The 22,918-nt window shown below is 33.4% G+C and overlaps 2 protein-coding genes across 3 annotated transcripts in view; both read right to left on the bottom strand.

Moving 5' to 3' along the window:
* Positions 1-95: 95 nt before the first annotated feature.
* On the bottom strand, positions 96-13,191 carry LOC143180255 (hydroxypyruvate reductase). The gene is made up of 7 exons (XM_076379854.1): positions 13,123-13,191; positions 10,562-10,705; positions 4,637-4,788; positions 3,260-3,612; positions 1,604-1,822; positions 1,104-1,535; positions 96-654 (listed from the first exon to the last, which is right to left on the bottom strand). The coding sequence occupies exons 2-7, from the start codon at positions 10,697-10,699 to the stop codon at positions 410-412; spliced, it is 1,539 nt and encodes a 512-aa protein (XP_076235969.1). The 5' UTR covers positions 10,700-10,705; positions 13,123-13,191; the 3' UTR covers positions 96-409.
* Positions 13,192-19,272: 6,081 nt separating this feature from the next.
* Positions 19,273-22,918, bottom strand: part of LOC143180388 (trissin receptor-like) — a 30,809-nt gene continuing 27,163 nt past the window's right edge. For both annotated transcript variants that reach the window (XM_076380081.1, XM_076380082.1), the window contains exon 4: positions 19,273-19,865. In XM_076380081.1, the coding sequence (XP_076236196.1) occupies positions 19,433-19,865 (433 nt within the window). In that variant the 3' untranslated portion in view covers positions 19,273-19,432. The remainder of the gene's footprint in view (positions 19,866-22,918) is intronic.

The following is a 22,918-nucleotide window of genomic DNA, read 5'->3' as shown; positions in this document are numbered from 1 at the left end:
ATTTTATTAACGAATACTAGCAATACAAAAATATAAATATTTATATATAATATATTTTATATACTTTCTGTTTTTTATACGTATACATGTATAAAATATATAGAGATATTATATGCGTTTAATTATATGCAGTTATAGGACGAATTTTTCAATGAATACACGATATTCATTTTCCTTCGCGGTTTTTAACTCGAATAATAAATAAAAGATTTACTGATAGGAAAATTACATTGTTAATAACGATTCGATACAATTGTTTACGGCTTAAAATATTAAATACTTTTTTCTATCCGTGTATGTGTGAACGAAAGAAAAGGAATACATATGTACAAACTGTTCCATTTTACAAAGAACTATCGTTCTTCGGCAATCGCCGAATTCGATTCGTCGAAATTCGACGAGAGCATTTTTAAAAGCTCTCTATACCATTCACACTTATAGAGACTTCTTGATTGGTTTGGAGTATGATCCAATTACCATTAGCATTAAAATTGTGAATATCGATGCCTTTCGATGAGAAAGTATTTACAATTTGTGCTAGATCTTGAACACCCTTACCATGGTACAAAGAAACGTAATCTCCTAAAGCAATTCCATTGCCAAATGTCGCATCGTCCAAAGAAAGCAGTAGAGATTGACTATCACGGATAGTTCCTAGAAAACAGTAAACAGTTAAGTAATGGTTAAACTGTTAATCTAGGCAAGATATAGGAGAAATGTGTCATTTTGTATAAAGTTATTTTAAGTAATTTAAAATAATTTTAGTGCAGAAGAATGATCAAAAGAAAGTGAGAACTGTAAAATATTTAATACAACTCATTTTTATGTAATTTAATATAATTCCATTTATGGGCACTTTTTAGAGTCCTCGTTGAAACGTATTAATAATGACTAAAAATACGTAATCTTTTTCCTCTCCTTTCTCAGGACATTTAATTTTAATTTTACCCATTAATAGAGTACGATTATATTCCATTTTGTATGTCTAACATACGAATACTCATGACACCCAAATGTGTAACAAACACATTACATCGAGTATTAGACCATCTTATATCTCATCTGTAATGTTAGATAATTCATTGTTTAAACTATTACATTACCTTTAATTCGATGATCTCCCACTTCAACGAGAATCGCTTTGCTATCACCTTCAAGGTGGCTCGTTTGAAGATTAACACCTATCTCTCGAGCCAACGACGGTGCATTGATTAAGTTCAAACCGTTCCTGGTTTGTCCAGTTAGAATTCCAACTAAAACAGCAATAGGCACGAAAGTTTTCTCCTGCATCCCGCTGCCAACCGTTCGAACTTGTACAGGAACGTTGAGTTTTCCTTTCAAGAATCTCGCGGCTAATTTGCCTAGCTTCTTCGATAATTCTATCCACGGTGCGTTTTCGTCGGTGATAGCGGCACTTAGCATGGGAGCATTTACGATTCCAGTGACCGCGTATTCGGTTGACTTTCTTGATAGTGCTACAAACTGTTGTGCTATCTCGACAGCGACTCGTTGCTGAGCCTCGGCGGTACTCGCTCCTGTGAGATGTAGATAGTGACAATAATATTGCATGAGAGCAAGCTGAGGTAAATGTTTGTTACCCTACCGAGATGGGGAGTAGCGATGACCTTGGGGTGCGAGATCAGTTTCAAAGTGACAGGATTTTTCGGTGGTTCCTCAGCGAACACATCCAAAGCGGCTCCTCCACAGTGACCCGATTCGAGCGAGTTTAAAAGCGCTTCTTCGTCTACTATTCCACCACGTGCTACGTTCACGATACGTACTCCTTTCTTGCATTTTGCTAGTGTCGTTGCATTGATAAGGTCTGTAACAAACGGTTGGATGACCAGTAGAGACGTGCTAGAGTTAGAGATATGGACAAGCATTAGGACATCCCGTGTTTATATTGCAGATGTTTGTGTAGTTATGGGAAATTTAAATGCACGTGAGAATGCAACATGCCTATAATGTGTGAAAATAGAGTAGAGTAAAAATATACTGGGTGTTCGATGATGTGTCAGAAATTTTAAGGGGCGATTCTACAGACTGAAATAATACGAAAATTAAGAATGACGAAAATGGCTCTGAGTATTCGTTTGAGTTATTAATTGTTAGGAAAACGCTTAAAATACGCACGAAAGTGTTTAACTTGGATCTTATTCTATTTATTTAACTGTGTTTAACTAGGGTAGCTCACGTCAGTAATAGAATAGGAATAATAAAATTACTATCCTGTCGTATTTCGTTGTAAATATATTTGCTTCAAATCAGTCGAAATTGTTTGAAAAATAATTAAAAAGTTATTTTAGAAATGGTGACAGTAAAAAGTGATAGTCCATATATCAGCGATTATATATACATAATTATAATTGTTAATTTTATGTCAAAGTAAAATGATCTACAATGAAATTATTTTTGGATTAATCTAAGCGCATAATTCGAGCGGTGTCGAATTCTTTAGTATTTTAATAAGCTGAAGCAATGTTTTTGAGTAAATTAAGCTCATAATATATTGGATTTGGATAAAGTATTGTATTATTATTAATGTATGAGAGCAAAGCATTTGGGGACCTTTCGTACCGACTGTACGCCGGTGGTAATGTGAGTGAAAACGTTACGATGTTAGATGACGCAGCTGACATCTTTCTGAATACGCCGATAAAATAGGATTTTATTTATCCGAACAAGTTTTGTTCCAGATCAGTGTCTTTATTCGCCTTTATTCGCTGTAAACTTATCACTGTTTTTAATACTTTTTCAAACACAGCAAACCAGTAGAATAAATCCCATGTTAGGCATAGCAAATTCAGTAGAATAACTCTCCATTCAGACACAGCGAAGTCAGTAAAATAAATCTCAAGTCAAACACATTTCAAGTAAACTTTAAACGTTTTTCCAATAATTATTAACGCAAACACATTTTTATTATTCTTGATTTTCGTCCTATTTTACCTTGTGAAATTACTCTTTAAAATTTCTAACACTTGTTGTTGAACACCGTGCATAATTATTTAATTATCCTAGAGACCTAAAAGTCAAAGTTTTCAATCTGGATTCTATATTATGAACTTGCATTTCCTTATTTTTATTTTAAAAAGAAGATTTTCTTTCATTCTATATCTTTGGTTTCATAACAAAAATCCTATTTCGAGATCATCATTTAAGGTAGAAACATTTGTTGAAAATGTGACCTATGTGTCTTTGCTTTATACAAGGTTTACGATCGTTTAAGGAGGAGATAGGTTCACACAAATATGCTTACTTTTTGTTTGTGGAATAAGTGGTGTGTGCACTGTAATGTAATCGGCTAGGGGCCATATTTCGTCCAAAGAAAGCTTTTGAATGGCAAGTCGTTCCGCATCCTCAGACGTCAAGACTGGATCGAAGCCGATGACACGCATTCCGAATGCCTGCATTCTTCGTGTCACCTCGCGACCGATACGACCCATTCCCAGAACCGCGAGCGTCTTGCCAGACAGTTCAAAGCCCGAAAACAATTTCCTATCCCATCGTCCTTCTTTCATTGACTGTGCAGCCTGAGCAACGTTTCGCGCCAAGGCAGAGATCAGCGCGCACGTTAGCTCGCAGGCACTTATGCTGTTACCACCAGGAGTACTGAAAAACAATTCATTCTCTTTTACCGAAAATTCGATTCTGGTTGCCTCCATTTACTGTAGGTTGAACTGTTTAACTTTTAAGCTTTTCTAATCCTTTCTTCTCTTTTTAATTATTTTCTATTTATTAGTGGAGCCATATCTAATAATGAATCTATCTAGTGAATAAATTTCATATGCCTACTCGGCGTACTTGGAAAATATTTTCCTTTCTCTGGAATTTAAAGAGAAGTATTTTGTTTTTAAGTTCACTAAGGATACGGTACAAAAATTGATACGAAAAATATGTTAGAACAAATTCGTTTGATTCAAAGTTGAGAATATTATGATTCATGCTTATTTTCACATGTCTTTTTTTTATGGGGTATATGAGCATTATGGCTTCCAAATGACCTTGAATGAAAAAGGTCACGCTAGTTTAAAGGTGATAGTTTTCTGTAAGTATTATATATTATTTTATTATTATTTTAATTATTTTAAATTTAGTTTACAATAAATGTTTAAAACGGTATCCATCGGCTCCGAAACATTTTTGGCCACAGGAAAACTTTTGCCTGCACGGTCAATCATTGTTGAAGTAATAGTATTGCAGGCATGTAAAATTGTTTCTTTCATCTTTTCTAGTATCGTAACGTGATGTTTTTATTCAAGATCATTTAAGGGTCATAATGTCATAGTTCGTTGAATTCCTCGTGATGTACACTGTACTACTGCATTTGAAAAAAAAACTCGGAAAAAATGGTCTTGAGAGAAAAAAACATGGATCATGATCTTCTTAGTTTTAAACCAAACAAATTTGTCCCGACACATTTTTTTGTATCAGCAAAAATAGTGAAGATATTAGGATATGCAAGATACAAGAAACATCCTGTGATGTAAAGTAAATTTAGCTGAAGAAAAAAATCTTCTTTATCTAATTTCCATCATTTAGACTTGTTTCCAAATCAAAAGTCTAATTTAGTAGGAATGCAAGAATTTGTTTAAATTACAAAGTCTGTTAAGAATAAGGAAGAAATGAAACATACTTGAGTACGATGACACCTTCCCTCGTAGCTGCGTCGAGGTCGATGTTATCGACGCCAGTCCCAGCACGACCGACTACGCGAAGGTTTGGACAAGATGCGAACACATCGCTGGTGACTTTCGTTTCCGATCGAACGATCAATGCATCGTGATTCTGTTGCAAATAAATAAACATAGTATGAAAATAAAGTAAGCATCAAATTTATGGGTTGGCACACGTTTTAAACAGGAATAAAACTTGTTCTTTGCCATTCGTTGTGCAACTAGAAGCAGTACAACAGAGGGAAAGGTAATTCTGTGTACTAAATGCACTATGTAGAAACGTGTTTGCAGAAACTTTTCCTTTTCACAGTTCAAATTTGTTAGCAACATTCATACGTCCCCTTTCTATTTGAAATTTTATGAAATAGAATGTTTCATATTTTTAGTATTATTATTTAACTTTAGTTAGTATTGTCCATATTTAATATACAACATGTTTTACTAAGTGTCATAGATCTTAAGAGGTGATGGTATATGCAAAAGTGAGACATGAATGAAAAATAAGGAAATTGTATTTTGATTGTATTTCATGCTTCGTTTCCGATTTATTAATCAACAATTAGAATATCTGTGAAGTGTGTCGGATTTGATATCTACTGACTTTCTACTTTTACTGATTTTTTTACTGGCATCACTATGTCTGACCTGGCTAATGCACACAGGCACGCGACAGTTGAATAAATCTCCAAGTTAGACACATTTATGTGTATTCTAGGTATGTGTCCATATATATATAGGATATCCCAGAATTGATGGTACAAACGGAAAGAGGGTGATTTTACATGAAAAAATAAGGTGAAAATGTGAAACAAAAATTGTTGATATCACGCTCCGTTCTTGAAAAAACTGACTTTGAATTTCTACTGAATACATATAAGTGTACTGAACTATAGTGTTAGACCTCTCTGGGATAAACGGGGAAAGTGGAATGCTTCTAACACACTGTAGAGATAGTCAGTGGTTAGATCGAAAGTGTTTCTCTTATTCTATATACCTTCCAAGCACCCAAGATTGTACTTCCGTATGTTTGCTCCTGACCATAATTCTAACTCAATTTTCTGGAAAAGGAAGCACGGTATCAAAAAAATTTATTCCATATTTTCGACTGATTTTTTCATGTAGAATCACCTCCTTTCCTCTTGTACCATCAGTTCTGAAACATTCTCTATATCTTTAACACTTAATAACTCAGGAATGAAACCTCTAACGTAATTTCGTTATTCTTAATTTTGGTTTCATTTTGTATACAGAATTACCTTTTAAATTTTCTGATACTAGTTATCGAACACTTTGTATAGAATAATGGATTATCAAAGTATACATAGAATCTTTTGGCTATAAAGAACACGTTTCTGAATGGTAAAAAATTCTGGAGTTTATTGATGATTAGCTTCTTTTGTAGAGTATGAAAGTATTGTTTCTTCAGATCGTAGAAAATAAAGAAAATTATGCCTTCAGATAATGCACATATATTTGCTTTGATTCTTTGGTTGAATTGTACAATACTGCAAACAATCAGTGGTACGTAATTACGTACACATAAGTACGGTTTATTACGAGTACGTTCATTGACCCTCTGTGCATTGATATGGCATTGATTTGTCTGACATGCTCGAAATGGACTGATGGGTCCTTGTTCACGTGAATATCACGCAAAGTGTGTGGTTTATATTCACTTTGCTGTAATGGACACAACTAATGGACCCCTTCCACAGCTCAAAGATATCTGATCAGAAACCTCGCGAGACAGTTCGTAGATTCCCCTCGTTAGACAAAATTCAAGTGATACGAGCAAGATTTCATTCATTTGTCGATTATTATTCATTCATAATTGAATTTTCTTCTAAAGTGGGAGTAGAATGAGTATTGGCTCGCTTAATCTAAACGCACCATTAGATATAAAAAGGGTCTTCGTATTTTAAATACTTAGTTCTATAAAAATAATTACATGCTTAATATACTTAATCTACATGGTATTCTCTCATTGTCTGTACAAGAATTAAAGAGATAACTGATAAAGTTGTATCGTATCTGGCTACTAACAGTGCACAGTGTCAACTGTGATTTTCGATGTACATATCTATGTTCACCTTTAGACCGTAATTTTGCAACTTCTGTAAATTCCATGCGCATGTTCTATACTACCATAAATGCTTCCCTAATGTGACTAATAGAATTATGTAGTCAAACGGAATCGGGGATTAGCTCCAGATATTCCTAGCCATGTACGATTGATCGAATTATTGATTCACTAGTACGGTCATATTTAATAACAGCACAATCGCTGAATTTCACCCTTTCAACTATAAATATATATTATTGAATTCCAAAAAGAATGGACTTACACTACTCTGGTCCTTAGATACAAAATAGTAACAATGAAGCCTTTATACAAAACGTTTCTAAGATCAAATCTACACAAAATGTTGCCTAAGTATAAATGTTGCATCTACACAAATGTTGCATAAATCTCGTTTATAAAAGCATAGTAGTTTCATTTTTAAAAAGCACAGTTGATATTGAAATTTTTCTAAATAATAATTATACGAAATGGTGTCAACTGTGGAATCGATCGGTAGTCGAATTAACGAGAAAAATGTCCCACATATTTGAAAAGGCTTTCGTACGTGTAGTTGTACATAGTCTCCGCTTCCTCAATGTGTTAGGTCTCACGTCAGAGTCGGCAGCCGACACGTCGCTGGTTTATCTCGATTGGCAGACGAGGAAATACACGAAGAAAAGTGGAGAACTAGAGTACTGGAGTGAACTGGAGATTGTGCATACATGAGCAGGAGGGAGAAACAGAGTGGCTGATAAGTACATCGACCCGCGCTGTTAACCGGTATTCGCGCATTTGTCGGCTAAACTGGTTCCAACCGGATCGATTGCTCGAATACGAGTAATTAATACGTCTTGAGAAGGGGGAGGGAGCAGCGGGAGGATGAGAGAGTTAAAATTCAGATATATCGGTTATTGTTGTCGGAAGACCGATCGCGACGCAAAATTTTTATCACATCGGAATCCTTTCTAACTTAATCACTGTAATTTCGACTGGTTTCTTCTGTTTTTATTTCAGCACCCGCAGGATTTTCTAAGTCAAGACTTAAAAAATGCGCATTTTGCTTGTTCCTCTTAAAACGTTATGTATGAAAATTTATTCCAGGTGCATTAGATTAAAGTTCAAAAAGTTAATGGAAATATGGAAATTGAACTGTAATTGGAAAGCTCAGCTCGCCTGGAAATTGTCGTTTTTGAAATTAGTTCTCTTGAATTGATGTCGATATAATGCTTGAGATTTATAAAGCATATTTGATTTGATGAAATTTGATCACATGCAGAGTAGAAGTACCTTTCTGATGAGATACTGCAGTGTATGTATTATGTAATACCTGCAAGAACTAACATTTGGCTTGATATAAAATATGTTATTACTTTTGTGCAATTTTATTAATTTCTTTTAAAATATTATCCTATTCTGAATTTTTTAATACATTCTTTCTATTGAAATTTTAACCATATCTACATGCATACTGAACATAAAATTTCATCACTTATTAACAATTAGATGTAGGAGAACACCTCGATTATTTGGAGTATCACGAAATTTAAATTTGAGACACCCTTTCGATAACTGGTTTTATTTATCTTTGACAGACTATTGCTAAGTTTAAATCTCAGAGGTGCTATTTATTATTTAAGTCTCAATTGATATTCTACTGTGATCTTATTGTTATTAAATCGAGTATGCACAATACTGAGTAACTCCAAAAAAAAAGAAAACTTTAAAAAAGTAGAAGAATTACACCAAGTACATGAAAAAGTCCAAAACGAAAAAAATACTACAAAATACATCTTGCTTTTTCTTTGAATCACAAAAAGCTAGATAAAATTAATAATTAGAAAAGAAACATTTACTTCTTTCAAAATCATGTGCAATTCAACAATACACACATATAAAAACAAGTGTGAAATAAAAATGAACTGCAAGTATATTTAATTGAATATGCGCCATACTGAGTAATAGGAACTATGAATAATCAAGGTTCTACTTTTCATATTTTAGATCCATAGAATTTTAAAGTACATAGTAAAAATGATTAAAAACTATTTTTACGGCGCTATGAATTATAAGACTATATCAGAAAACTGTGTTAGTTGAGCAATACTTATTGTTGAATATTTATGTTTGTATATCACTTTCGTCCTATTTTTTTATTATAAAAATATAAATATAGATAACATTTCGTGTCTTATCTTTCTTCACTGAAATTTTAGTATTTTAGAGTGTTAGATGAGGAGTCCAAGCTTTGTTTGAGTACCAAGCCTCTTATACACATAATTTACTACTGTTTCCACATGAAGCAAAATAAATCCATTTGTCGTGAAAATTTAATATGAATCTTAGGACAAAACGAAACAATATTATGCCAGGTTACATATATTGTTAAATTTATTAATTTGTAAAGAAAGAAATTTTAGCTTTGATACGATTATTATTAGCATTATTTGCTAATAATATTTGCACTGAAAGCACTGCCAATTTAATAAGATTCAGTAAATAGATTAATATTCTCGCCGATCTAGGCATGAACTATTGAGAACGCTAAATGGTGACTGATTTTCAGTCATGAATAATGCACTATTTCAGTTATTTACCAATTTAACGTTAAAGGAAACGCGTCCTGTCAGAATTTTAATTAAAGAAGTATTTTTGGAAGATAATTAGAATGATATCATGAAATGTGAATTTATATCAACTGCACAGCGTTCCTGCGAATTACATAACTGATTTGAAATTAATGACCTGAAATAAATTGTTCTCCAAGTTAACTAATACTCATGGGTGAGAGTAGAAATTAGTCAAATATATAACATCGTCTTGTTATAAACTGGCTGCTATTTTCACTTCATCTCGCAATTAGAATCATTTCAAGCGCGCCGATTTTGTTTTCGCACACTTTTAACAAGGGCAATTGAGCTATCAATAAAGAATCAGTAACTTGTGAAATCGTAGAATGTGAACTTTGAGTACAGTTCCTTAAAATTACAAATAAGAAGTAGCCTACATATTTCGTTTTATACCATCATATTTGTATGAGAATAAAATTATAGCTACTTAATTGCTGTAGGTACCTAATGTTTCTAAAATACCATCTGAAATGTAGCTGTATTTTGACTGAGAATAATGTAGCTTTATTTTGAAATACTTTCATTAATATACATTCTGTTTAATAATGTAGTTAGTTAACAAATTCGATTACTGAACGCAATTTTATAGTATCTGTAATGACACAAATTTTGGAGTAAAGCACTTAGCTACATGTGAGCAACTCTATTTGAATTAGAATGTACCATTCAGAAAATTTGGTTAGATTTCTTTCCATCATTTCTTTGAATTTCTTTAACATACCACTTTAGAATATTCTATTTTATGCCTCAGTTTACTGAAATAGGAATACTTTACCTGCAAATGAGTTGAAAACAACTCATATGTGAAATACTACTTTATTTTCATACTCTGACACTGGTTCAGAATATAATATTTTAATATTGTATCTCATTGACTATTTAACATACATATATGTATACTGTGTTAAAACATTTTACTCTAGGTTTTGAGTGATTAAAACTTTTTAGTTTATTAGTACTTATTAGTACCTTTTTGTTAATATTTCGTGTTCTATTTGAACTCTCCATAGCGTACATTATTCAGAAAAGCATTTGCAGTATATTTTCTTTGAAGTACACGTATATACCAACATATACTGTACGTCACGAATGATATTAAGTGGCAGATAACTTGGAGGAACTATGCATCACAAGAGACTCGCAATTGCGAAAATGGAAGCATTATCTATCGATATTAGAAGAGGAAGCATGATTACCTGAAGCTCTTTGATCAGTTCTTCCTTTGACAATTTGTATTTAGTCGTGACTGGAATGCCATGGCGAAGTAGGAGCTCGCTGCAGGACGCATCCACAGGATCGCTTATAAGAACACTTCGAAACGTGGCTGCCGACATGTTGTCCTTGAACAAAATCCACGTGAATGTTTACACGGACCACATTTCGTCCTAGTAATCTAACTCGATGATCCTCGTACCTGGTTCCCGATCGGAGACGATACTTGTTGCCAGTTTGCTTCGCCGAACACGTGAATACTTTTCTGCATATGCATAGTTGTTTGCAAAGGGGCAGAAGTATCTCCGATCGTTTACCAATTCGTAATCATTCATGCACTAGATATAAGCATATATGTAAGCACTACGTCCACGTTTTCTCGAAATTTCGTTATTTGGTTAAATCGTTGCATTTCACAGAATATTGTGCTTCGTATTTACTGATCTAAACAAAGTTCTGTTACTGATACATTGATTACTATACAATTTTTTTACTTCTTTCAAACCCTTTTATTTGTAGAATTTTGTGTTACACAGGTGTCCAGTTATAATTACGTATTCTGGATTCAGAGGTGACATTAATTCACCAAGAAGTACGTGATTGTGTTCCAGCCATTCAAATTAAAAAATTAAAATAAGGACAACTGTCACTATTTGAATATTATATAGGTATTTTAACAATTTATATATTTTAAGATTTGAATACATGAATATTAGAAATTGTTAAAACGTAAATATTGAAATAGTGAAATATTAGAAAATGTAAAACTTAAAGTATTCAATAATGTATGCTTATTTGAAAATTTAAAAATCAGAAATAATTTTTCCTAAAAGAGCAAAATATATGGTGAGGCTGTTATTCTAACTATAACTTGACATTTCTTGAAATAAGGGTATTTTGTAATGCAATCATGTACTTAATAATTTAAATTTTTCTTAATGATGTTATTCATGCACCAAAATGGACAAGTGCTTAGATTTAACGAACGTATTGTAAAGGGACACGTTAAATTACAGCAGAAATAATATAATGTAATAAAAAGGCATTATATTCAATAATTCTTAACGTCGATACGAAATTAAGAAATTTTCTAAAATAAATCAAATGTATCTAGTAAGCAAAATCTACAAGTGAAGTTATTTCAAAAGATATCTATATATGTATAGAATAATATCTATTTAGCAGAAATTTATTATACCCCATAAACACATAATTTAATGTGTACTTTACATTGGATATTTTGTATATTTTATCCAGATTAAATGTTTCACAATTAATTAGGTACATAACATTCGCAGTCTATTAATATCAAACTTTTTTCTAACCATTAATGTATGTACATATATTACGATTTGACAGGCAAGTGAATCTATTTGAATTTTTAAACATATACAAGAATCTTTCACACGTTGCAGACTGATCGATCTATTACTCTTTGGTTCATTCTTATTTGCGTGAGAATATTGATGCTTTGTCGGAATTTATATTCACTGTGTTCTAACTATTTAATTAAAAAATTTCACTCACGCGCCATATATTTCTATTTATTGAAAAAGAAGGAAAGCACTCAGTACATTCTGAGTTATTACGAAAATTTCTGAAGCGGAAAAATTTTTATTTCTATTCATAGCAGAAATAAATTCATTATGATGAAAAACACAAAGGTGACTAAAATAAAAGAAATTTATTAACACGTCCAGCCTATAAAAGACTCAATAGAAAATGATTAAAAATTATTAAATATCTATTTATCTACTATTCAAACAATCCCTTTTCAGTTGTGGATGATTTGATATGATCATTGATGAATTCAATAACAAAAGATCATTTTTAATAAGAAATTTAGAAAAAAGTTATTTTTACTACTATTAAACAGTCAAATATAGTATACAATAATAGGCACATTACATATCAGTTACAAACATTAATAAATATAGAATACATGTAACCGAAACTACATTCGCATTTTCAAAATTGTGTTGTGAATACACAGACTATACATAGACATTGGCAATGAATTCTAAAATATTTACAACATTAATTACACTCACAATATTAACCACTTAAACGTAACAAGACAGACTTTACGTCTAATTATAAGATAATTACGATGTTAATTACACCGACAACATTAACTATTTAAGCGCGATACGAGGTTATTGAAAAGAATTTATTGCCTTACAAGCTTCCTTGATATTGATATACAAACGATCAATGGCGTTCTTACCGAACGACGCACAGTGGCGTTCGACACAAAGGAATTAATAATATTCGGGATTTTTCGATAAAGCGTACAAAGCGAAATGTCAGGTCGCAAAATATTCGAAATTTCGAGCAAACGTTTACCAGGAATGTTTCACGGAAATATTTCACTGTCGCGTGCACGAGCTAGCTTACGAAAGTCTAACGCCTCGTAAACAACCGTGAGTTATATAAGTAACAGCGTAGGAAGAAAGCGCGGGACGTCGAGCTGGGTTGCATTTGACGAAAGGTTGCATAGAGAATCGCCGACTGGTCGCGATCCCACGATTCAAGGTAGACGTACCTGGTACGAGCGGGTTCTAATGCGATCCCCTGGAACCACCGTTTAGGCCAGCACAGCTCTGGACCGCCGATCCAACCGTAAACTGTCTTGTTCCTCGTTAATTTATCTTCTTATAGCGGTGTCCCCACTCGCTCGATCGGTGGTAAATCGGGTCTAACGCGCGCCTCTGCCGTCTGCCATTCGTCCTTACCGAAGTAAACGATCGAAAAGAATTTGAAAAGACTGGCCCGTTCGCGGACTTTAGGCCTGCTAGCATACCAGTGTTCCTAGCTGCGTCGAATTTGGATAACAGAATGATTCATAATTTGGATAAATTAATAAGTAGCAATCTTTGAATCATTCTACTTGTTTTCAGTGTAAAACAAGAACAAGTGTTTGGAGAATCTGTTTAATCCTTTTATCAGCTTTGGTACCTGTAGGTGTATAATTCGTTGGACACCTATAAGTACCATCGAATATAGATGAAAAAGATAATGCTATAGAATTTTTAAAGTGGTAGACCTGATAAAGAACAAAGAGGCTAAAAACAAGTGGTGAGGATAGATTTTGGATCAAGTATTCTATATTAACGCTAGAACTACTATGTTCAGTATGGCTAGATGTTCTTTACCAATTGTTCTTTGCAAACGTTCATTTCTGTAAATGGTGTACTGTTTCAGAAACTTGAAAATCTCATGCATGGCTAAAAATAGATACGTCAACTTCGATAGTCTTAGCGTTAATTACGACTGAAAAAATATACAATAACCGATCGCGTTACATGTGTGCAATACGCGTCGTTTAGAGGCCGCAAAATATATTTTCCATCTCGGGGTCATCTGGTGTTACATGATGCAACTTCTGCTGGGGGTCTGATTTAGCAATAACAATAATTATTATCGCCGTCTCCGCGTCAGTCGTTTTCTTCTTACTCCTTTTGCCTCTTTCAGCTGATAAGCTTTCAGTCGGCGAGTACAGTATCCCATTTACGTCGTCGAACTTTGAACGTACACCAAAACATGCGTCGAGTAATTTTTCTATAGTCCCATCGCGTGCCTGTCGAACCATGCTTATCGAACGTTGCATCTACGAGCAAGCATCGGGAAGCCTTTCGACTCGATTCTGCGCCCCCAGCAGACTGTGCTATCTTATCTAGCTGGAAAGTAACCTTATCAGGCTCGCCGACGACAGTTGTTTTTCCTCGACGATAAACAAATTTAGCACTGCGCTGGTTACATTTTCGTCATCTTCCTCTAAACTTTCCGAAGAGATTCGAACATTGGAAGAGTCTTTCAGAGAACTGCTGCTTTGTCTCTACGTAATTTTACGTTTTAACCGTAAATTGGCCATTTAAACTGGTAATCGTCTTCTGACTGCGATCGTCCCTTCAGGATACGTCGACAGTCGGTTTGGGTCATGCCTTTTCTAGTCAGCGTCAACTAATGCTCCTATCACGATCGTTGAAACGAACAGGCTAACTTTGACTCGCCGAGAACAGGCTGATAAAGCTGTAGAGCTGAACAGAAATCCGTGACTGGTGTTAACCGGTTAACCGGCTGTGAACTCGAGACCCTTCCAGATAGCGGTTCAGAGGAAACAAAATGTGCAGATAGGACTCACATGATTGAGATTGAGAAACAGAAGACGGCTGAGGGGAGAGAGATGAATTGGAGAGGAGACGACGAGGAGAATGGAAAACGGACAGGAAACAAAAACAAGCGTGGAACGTTGAGTAGAAAGACGTTCGTACGTATTTGAGGATGATCCCCCTATCAGAGTTATCTTTGAACACGTGGTGAATCAAGTTCCACCAATTATACTCGTTATTTCGATGCTCACGCGGTCATCGCTATCGTGGCTAAAATTATGTTGTATTTGCAGACTAAATGCATCGAGACGGTGTGTTTATTAAATGTTTTCTTGTTAAATGGTTCTAAAGATTGTGGATAATCTGACGCGACTAAATGGTCACAGATGGCGTACGAAGGCGACTTTGAAAGACAGCACAGGTGAGCACAGCAGGTTGCATATATCTGGGCGCTATTGTCTTTCTATATCGCGTCAAAAAATGTCCATTCAAAGCGACATTTTACGAATTTCAATTTAATTAAAGCTGCCCGGTTTTTGAGGATCTCCTTTGTCCTTTCAGCTACAATATTACAGTCTATTGAACTCAAGTTTAGTTTTAATTTAGATTGTATATACAGGTATATTGGAACCCTCGTCCTAATACCATGTATCTGTATATATGTCTGACAAAAATAAAATTTTATAGGAGAGCATAAGAACTAGTTTAGTCTAGCTTTATAATTTACATATTTGTCTTGAATAATTTTACTTTAATTTTTCATTCGTGGTTTTGACACGTGAATAAATTTATTTTCTCAAACATGGTATTGGAATTCGGCTGATACATGATAACAGAAGCTATAAATATCTAAATCTGATAAGTAGTATTTTTACATGTCAAGAAATCAAAATAGATTCAGAAACACACCAACGTCAAATTATGTTAGAATTTCTTATAGAAGGTGTTAGAGGGGACCCTGTCTGAGGATTAAGAAACACTTTAAGTGTCCTGTACTAGGGGAACTCCTACCAATATACGTACATATGTACATAGTATGTTCAATATGTTATCATTGTATATTCTAAAGTGTATCTAGCCAGGATTAGATGAATTTTAAGCTAAAGGGCATCATAAGACGAGGGAAGCTCCTGAACTTTGAGTAGAGTTCTGACCCACAAGGTACTATTAATCATTCGTACGTAGAGTGCTCGATAATGCATTATTATAACAATAGACCCAGGTCAAGATACATATACTCTGAATTGCACTTTATTCATAATCATAAGAAGCAACTGAGTTCGAAAATTACTTTAGTGTATCGACTCATGAATTTGATGATTCCATCCTTTCCATTAGTCTAAAATAAGAAATTCAAAATCATTTTTCCATTTCTAACCTTTTCTTCATGCCTTAATTATGCCTAAAAATTTAGTACAACAAGATAGCAGAGTATAAAAGAATGGATCATGAACTTTCTGAGATACCTTTACTTACAAAAATTGAATTCTAGGAATTTATGTTTAGTGTGAATATATTTGAAAATACTTTCAAGATATGTTTAATAATATTACAATAATTATTCTCAGTTGATTCTTATAAAGAAAATATGTGTAACAAACATCTTTACAGACTGATAGATGCATATGATTGTTTTAGTTCAGTAATTCTGTAGAAAGAACATCATGAACCAAAACACGACATGGGCTTCGAGTTTATAATTTCGTGATTAAACCATTATTAAATCAATACATGTAATAATTTTAAGCAAATACAGTTTCTATCAAATCCTGATACAATCTATGACAAACACTAATTTTAGGAACACCTTGTAAACGGTCGGTTATACATTTAATTTAGTACTCCAATGGTTTTCGTTCGAAGTGTTCAAAAAACAATTAAACGAGCGCCAACAAAATTGTCTAAAATAAATAGAAAGGAATTGAGCCGCCTGGTATTTTATCCAGTTTAATTTTTACCTGGTTTATTTCACTGTATGTACCTTGTCAACTGTGCATCCTATCGGTCCCCCGTTCAACCTATACGGATAGCACACGTAATTGTATTGGATTTCGTTTCGCATTTCCAATGTGCAAAAGCTCCATCGATCCAGCGTTCAAAGGTTTTGTTCAAACGAATTTAGAGAGTTACGCGCAGAAATATTATTTTCTCTTTGAATGTAAGAATATCGATAACTCGGTTCTCAAACAAATGACTTGTAGGAGAAATACGTCTTGAAGGAACGCGGCACGTGTAATTCAGCGGATTTCCACAGACCAATACAGAGTAATTCAACCTGGGAGACTTGTACCACATTAGGTTCCAAAGCTCGATCTTTTGTTCGATGGATTGTCAAAATTCATCCTTGCCTTTGAAAAACATTTGATTCAAGAAAATTACGCTCGATTTAAATATCAATTTTTTTGTTAAACTTAAAAAGAGTCCTAAGATGTAATAACGACATTTATATGAGAAATTCTGTTACGTTTCAAATATAAAACTAATGAATTGAACGATTTCCTTTTGCTTTATGGAAAATGAATCTTGCTGTAATTGCTTACAAATCGTTTTCAATGACTTTGAATGTGTCTTCAGGAGCAATGGAATATATCTTTCTAAATCTTTCTAAATTAATCATAGCTCGGCTTTAACTTTAAAGATATCCACAAAAGTATTCTCAATTCCATGAAATATTTTTTCTAATTCCCAAGGTAGATTAAGATTAGACATGGATTAGAAATAATATTGAAAATAATTACCGATTCTATATTTCTAAAAGGAAAATTTTCTATAGATGCCACAAAACATAACTTCTCTCGATTTCATTTATCACGACGGTGATTGTCAGAAACGTAATGGGTAAGATGACTTGTGAAACGTTGTATTGAATCTACGAAGTTAAGTTGAGGGTGGATAATCCCTAGATGGGCAACCATCTAGCAATCGTCGCTGGCAAATCGGTGGTGCTCCCGTAATGCACTGTGGGTACCAGTCTAATGATCTAGTAACCGATGATACCGCGGGAACATCGGCGAGCGATAAAGCTGATACAGGAAATGGTCCGTTACGAGACAGGAATCGATGAGGTGGGAACCAAGTACGGTAATGGTAAACCATGTCTAACAGCAAAGTAACAGTGCATTTGCATGTAGGTACAGAGTAGGATCAGGAGCCACCAGCGTGTTAAAGGTATTTAAGCAAGGGAATTGATGTTAAAGGTGTAGTTGCGTTTGGAGTAATTAGCGTTGCCGTTTGTGTACTTATTGTTAGCTTAGTTGGCACGGTACAGCAGTAATTATAGAAAAACAATATAAAAGCTCAATAAAATACAGTTAGCTTAACATTTTCTAGCTTCCCATTATGAAAGTGGTCGAGAAGTTGCTTTAATCGCATAATCTGATTTTCAAGATTAAAATTTTTGATTGGAGTGAAGTTAATCTTGCTAGGTAGATCGAAGCTGCAAAAAAATGTTTGAAAACTCAAAGTATTAATTATTTTAGTTATTATGTTATCGAGTTACACTGAAGTCCAGAATTTAATTATATTTTCCTTTTTCGCGCGTTAGGAAAGTATAATAAATGCCTGGTGTTATGCAACCTTCTGCGTTGGTGCACTTGAGATTGTGGACTTAGCAGCATTTCGGGTTTTGCTTTTTTTAATGCAGGCAGAAAATAATGTTATAGAGAAAATTTGCTTGTATTTTTCCCGAAACACATCTGCAAACTACAACTGTATTTTTACAATTAAATAAACAATAAACTAAGTCACGAGGAGGATTCTCCAAGTGTTCATATTTCATGAGATTTTTCTGCTTCCCTTTCTTGGGAGTAAATGACTAATAATTTAAAACTGATTAAAATAATATTTCTATTCCAATCTTTAGATGTTTGCCTTTGCAAATTTTAAAATATTTTAGTATCCAAGTTCCCAAATTTATACTTTTTCAAATATTGATATTTTTTTAAGCATTGCAAGACTAACGTGGATCACTCGAAACTCAGGTAAAAAATTACCTGACTCAGTCCTCCCATGGATAATGGTTAAATTTCAAAATTTCAAATTTCTGAAGTAGGTAAATTGTTAATAATAGCTATAATCAAATTAGTAAATTAGTAGTCATATATCTTTAAAAAGGGGCATTAGAGCATTCAGCTTGATGAGTTCTATAAATTGAAAGTAACTTATTAAAAAGTGCATATAGGAAAATAAAATAGTTTGTTTAACTAGTTCAGCCTTTGACATTTCGTTTAATTTTTTGCAAAATAATTAAAAATATAAATAAAATTATATTAGTATATAATATCTTGTATTATTACATGTTAGTATATTAACTATTATATTATAAATCATTAACATATGTAGATAGTACTAGTCTCACTGTTTCCTCACAATGATAAGGGTTAAAGAAATACAAAACATCAAGTATCGCATCAAATATTCAATTTTCCTGAATGACAGTAAAAATGAAATCACCTAGGTCTACATACACATACATATATATACGGTTCTCTAGAGTCCAAACACATCCTCATTAATTCTTGCTCAAAAGAAATCCCCAGATAGGTCACACGGTCACGAACATAGTGAAAGAAAAGAGCAACGAGTCCGTTGTCGAAGGAGGTTTATTTAGCTCACATCTTAATCACATAATTCTCTGGTCTTTCGAGGCGACGCTCCAAGCATCTCCAGGTATTTTAGGTCTAATAAAATTCGGTCGGTATTTCGTAGAAAGATATTGGATGGTCAATGGATGCCTCAACCAAATTAAATATTCTTCTCGCGGGAAGTCTGTTTAACAACTTTCGTAGCTGTGCGTGGACTGTGAACTTGCGCGTGGCTGTCTTGGGCAGAGCTCAATCGGATGAGAGAACTGTGAGCAGGGTTCGCGTTCGGCCCGTTTTCTTGCCGCGTCCCTGTATCTCCTCCGATCCATCCCATCGCCAAGCCACCGACATGCCCTCTGGAGCCCTTGCAGATCAGCAGCTCCCTCATTCCTTTCCGAAAGTTACGGGACAGGAAGGCGTAGAGCAGGGGATTCAGGGAAGAGTTAGTGTAAGAGATCAGGAAGGTAGATAAAGTGAGCAGGGTACTAAAGTCTGAGGTCCGATCGTAACTCGAGCCCCAGTGTCGCCAGATGATTCGTGCTTGCTGTGGTAGGTTGCAGACAGCGAACATCATCACGACTGCGATCAACATTCTGCAAAATTGTTTAAGTGTGTTTGTTAATGAACTTGCTGATTTGAAGAATTGGTTGGAAAATATTTTGTACTAGTATTGGAAATACATCATCGGTGTATGATTGGTTTCAAACATTTTTCCTGTACCTTTGTATTTTCGTGCTTCATGTTTTTACCTTTTTCTTATGATTATAGGGAATAGTCATTTGAAGCAATGTGGAATGAATATAAAAATGCTTGATTTATATTTTTAAATGATAAGTACTTAAGATATTCGGTGAACAGTACCTATAATTTCTATTGAAATAAGAAACTATACAGGGTGATCGATAAGTGTCAGATATTTTAAGCAGGGATTCCACGTATGAAGATAGGGTAAAGATCAAGAATGACAAATTTGCGTTTGGAGCTTCGTTTCAGAATTATTAATTGTTGCAAAAATGTTTAAAGTTCGCATGAAATGTGTCTGACTCGAGACTTATTCTACTTCCTGCGTATACTAGGCACTAGGTTAAACACAGTGAAAACAGCTGCATAAGTTCCGAGTCAGACACATTTCATGCGTATTTTTAAATTTTTCTCAGCAATTAAAAACTTCAAAACGATGTCTAAAACGCATTTTCATCATTCTCGATTTTCATCCATCAAAAACAATATTACTATGTTTAACACATAGTAATTTGTTGCAATATTTTGGATTAGTCTTTGATATGTACGTAACAAATGGAATATGCCAAACAATGAATATTATATAATAGGTGTGGAGATTCTCTATATTGCGTAACAGTTACTCTCTGTCGGCAAGCTTTACGATATATGTACCTGGAAATACCTATATATTTATAAAAAGGTTTTACATGTAGGTAGCTGTTACATAGCTCACGACTTGCACAGCATTAAATCTTTCAGGTATAATTTTTGTACCGCTTCTGCTTTGATATCTTTTGTACAAAATTGTAACAAAGTTCTGTACCAAAAGTTTACATACAATTGTTATTTGATAAGAAGTATAAAAACTAGGTAATTATTAAGTCTAATTTTTCCTACTTAAAAAGGTTAAAATTTGCCTTCAATAACATAGTTATTTACAGTTTTTATACGATATAATCTCATGATTTGTTACCAACAATGATATACAAAATGGGAAGTATTCCTCCTACATTAATTCTTGCATTAATAATAGATTCTTTGTGCATTTAAATAAAAGAATGAAACAAAATGCAAGGTTACTTTCACGAAATAAGGAAAATAGCTGTGAATCTATAACCTATAATTATTAGTTTATAACTTTATAACGAGTGATTATTGTATTAATTTTTTCAACTTGTAAATAATCTGTCGCAATTATTTTAATTAAATAGGGATTAAAAATAAACAATTCTATATATTATTTAAGCTTCTTAATACAAAATAGAAGCTTCTTCAGTACAGTGATTGTAAATTCGATCATAGTCATTATTTAAAAGAAGATATTCGTCTTTTCAACATTTAAGCAATTATTACAAAGAGAAAGAATGATTTATTTATATCTTGAAAATTCCCTTTTCACTGGTGTCTTCATGTGGCCTGCTCGCCTGAGCCTCCCTCTCTTAGTGGTATTACCTACATTCTCCAGAGAACCAGGGATTCAACCAGAATTGGTTGAGTAGAACCTGTAATTGATTTCATGCATTTCCGACTACATGCGTTTAATAAAATTGGGAATGCTTTTGTAGCAGTAGCGCAGAATACTTTTTGGTTGAATGTAAACTGATTTAATTGTCCATTAAAAGCAGCAGCCCTCTACAATTTCATTACAAGTAAATTGCAAATATTTACATGTGTTTCGTTTGTAAAGTAATCAGTACACACAATGTATTAATTAAGATAATCACATGAAATGTTTCCTCTATTTGCTTACAAATTTTTTCTATTGAGCAATAGTTGTGCTAAAAATGTTGAATGCTTTTACGATGAAAATATTTTCATTTTTGGATTATATTATAGGTATAGTTTCGCTCATGGATAGTGGATCTTCAGATAAATTACGAATTACAATTAATTTCAGTTATTAATTTTTCAGAATTAATATCGTCAAATGACACCTTAGATTCTTAGCGTTATTATACATTTTATTCAGAAAATAGGTCTTAAAATTTTTAAACACATACTTTGTGTTTTAGTTTCACAAAATATTAATTCATATAGATTTTCTCAAGTGAGGTTAATGAAGTTTTCCATCCCTTTCCTTCCAAAATATACATACATCTGCATAAGTAGTCGCAATCTAGGTGATTAAGTTCGCGCTAATTGCTTTTGAAGCATACTGGCTGCTCAATTAATTCTATTGTTAGTAATAGTGTCTAAATTAGGTAGAAGACGGTACGAAATATAAATTTTCAACTTGAAAGTGAATATTCTTGTTATAAAATACATTCAGTAGATTGGGTGAAGCAATACAAAATTAAAATAGTGTACAACAGATATCAGAATCCAAATGTTGGTCAATTTAGGAACATTACTTATGGCCAACTTATTACAGAAATTATTACAAACATATAAACTTACTTTTATTAACTAAATTCGGAAACATAAATTTAAGGTAGGTTCTGAAATAGTTTAAACTCGAAGAACTTCTTTTTGAAAGTATAACCAAACTATATCTTTGAATAAACCGACTTGGCATATTACGAGACTATGGAACTAAGTTTATGTACTTAGTAATTTGTTGTAATTTATCAAACTTTATCATTGCATTTTAGAATAGAAACTTTATGTTTATATCTATTCTGAAAGCTCAACAAACACGAATTAAGTAACCTCTTTTACGAAAATTACAAACGAAAGTTAATCTCTTTCTTTTTCGTTAACTTGCGTCTAGCATAATAATAGTATTTTCTCACATTTTTAATATAAATTACTCTAACATATTTTAAAAGATAAATTGAAGACAAACGTAATTACTCGACAATTTCAATTTTCTTCGTTTCAATTTACGTAGCGTCGACAGAAATGTTTACTTTTAATAAATGCTTTATGCTTGTTTGATCTCGTTTGTACTGAAGAGTTTATGTTGACTGAAAAACATACGTCT

This window comes from Calliopsis andreniformis, chromosome 6, assembly GCF_051401765.1.
Source record: "Calliopsis andreniformis isolate RMS-2024a chromosome 6, iyCalAndr_principal, whole genome shotgun sequence".
Taxonomy (NCBI): domain Eukaryota; kingdom Metazoa; phylum Arthropoda; class Insecta; order Hymenoptera; family Andrenidae; genus Calliopsis; species Calliopsis andreniformis.
The sequence above is the reverse complement of the archived record's forward strand: the minus strand, read 5'-3'. Positions and strand labels throughout refer to the sequence as shown.

Coding starts and splice junctions, on each gene's coding strand:
- LOC143180255 (XM_076379854.1), bottom strand. CDS start 10,699: ATGTCGGCAGCCACGTTTCGAAGTGTTCTTATAAGCGATCCTGTGGAT. Junction 4,789..10,561: donor AACTGATCAAAGAGCTTCAG/GTAATCATGCTT, acceptor TATTTGCAACAG/AATCACGATGCATTGATCGT. Junction 1,536..1,603: donor CATCGCTACTCCCCATCTCG/GTAGGGTAACAA, acceptor TACATCTCACAG/GAGCGAGTACCGCCGAGGCT.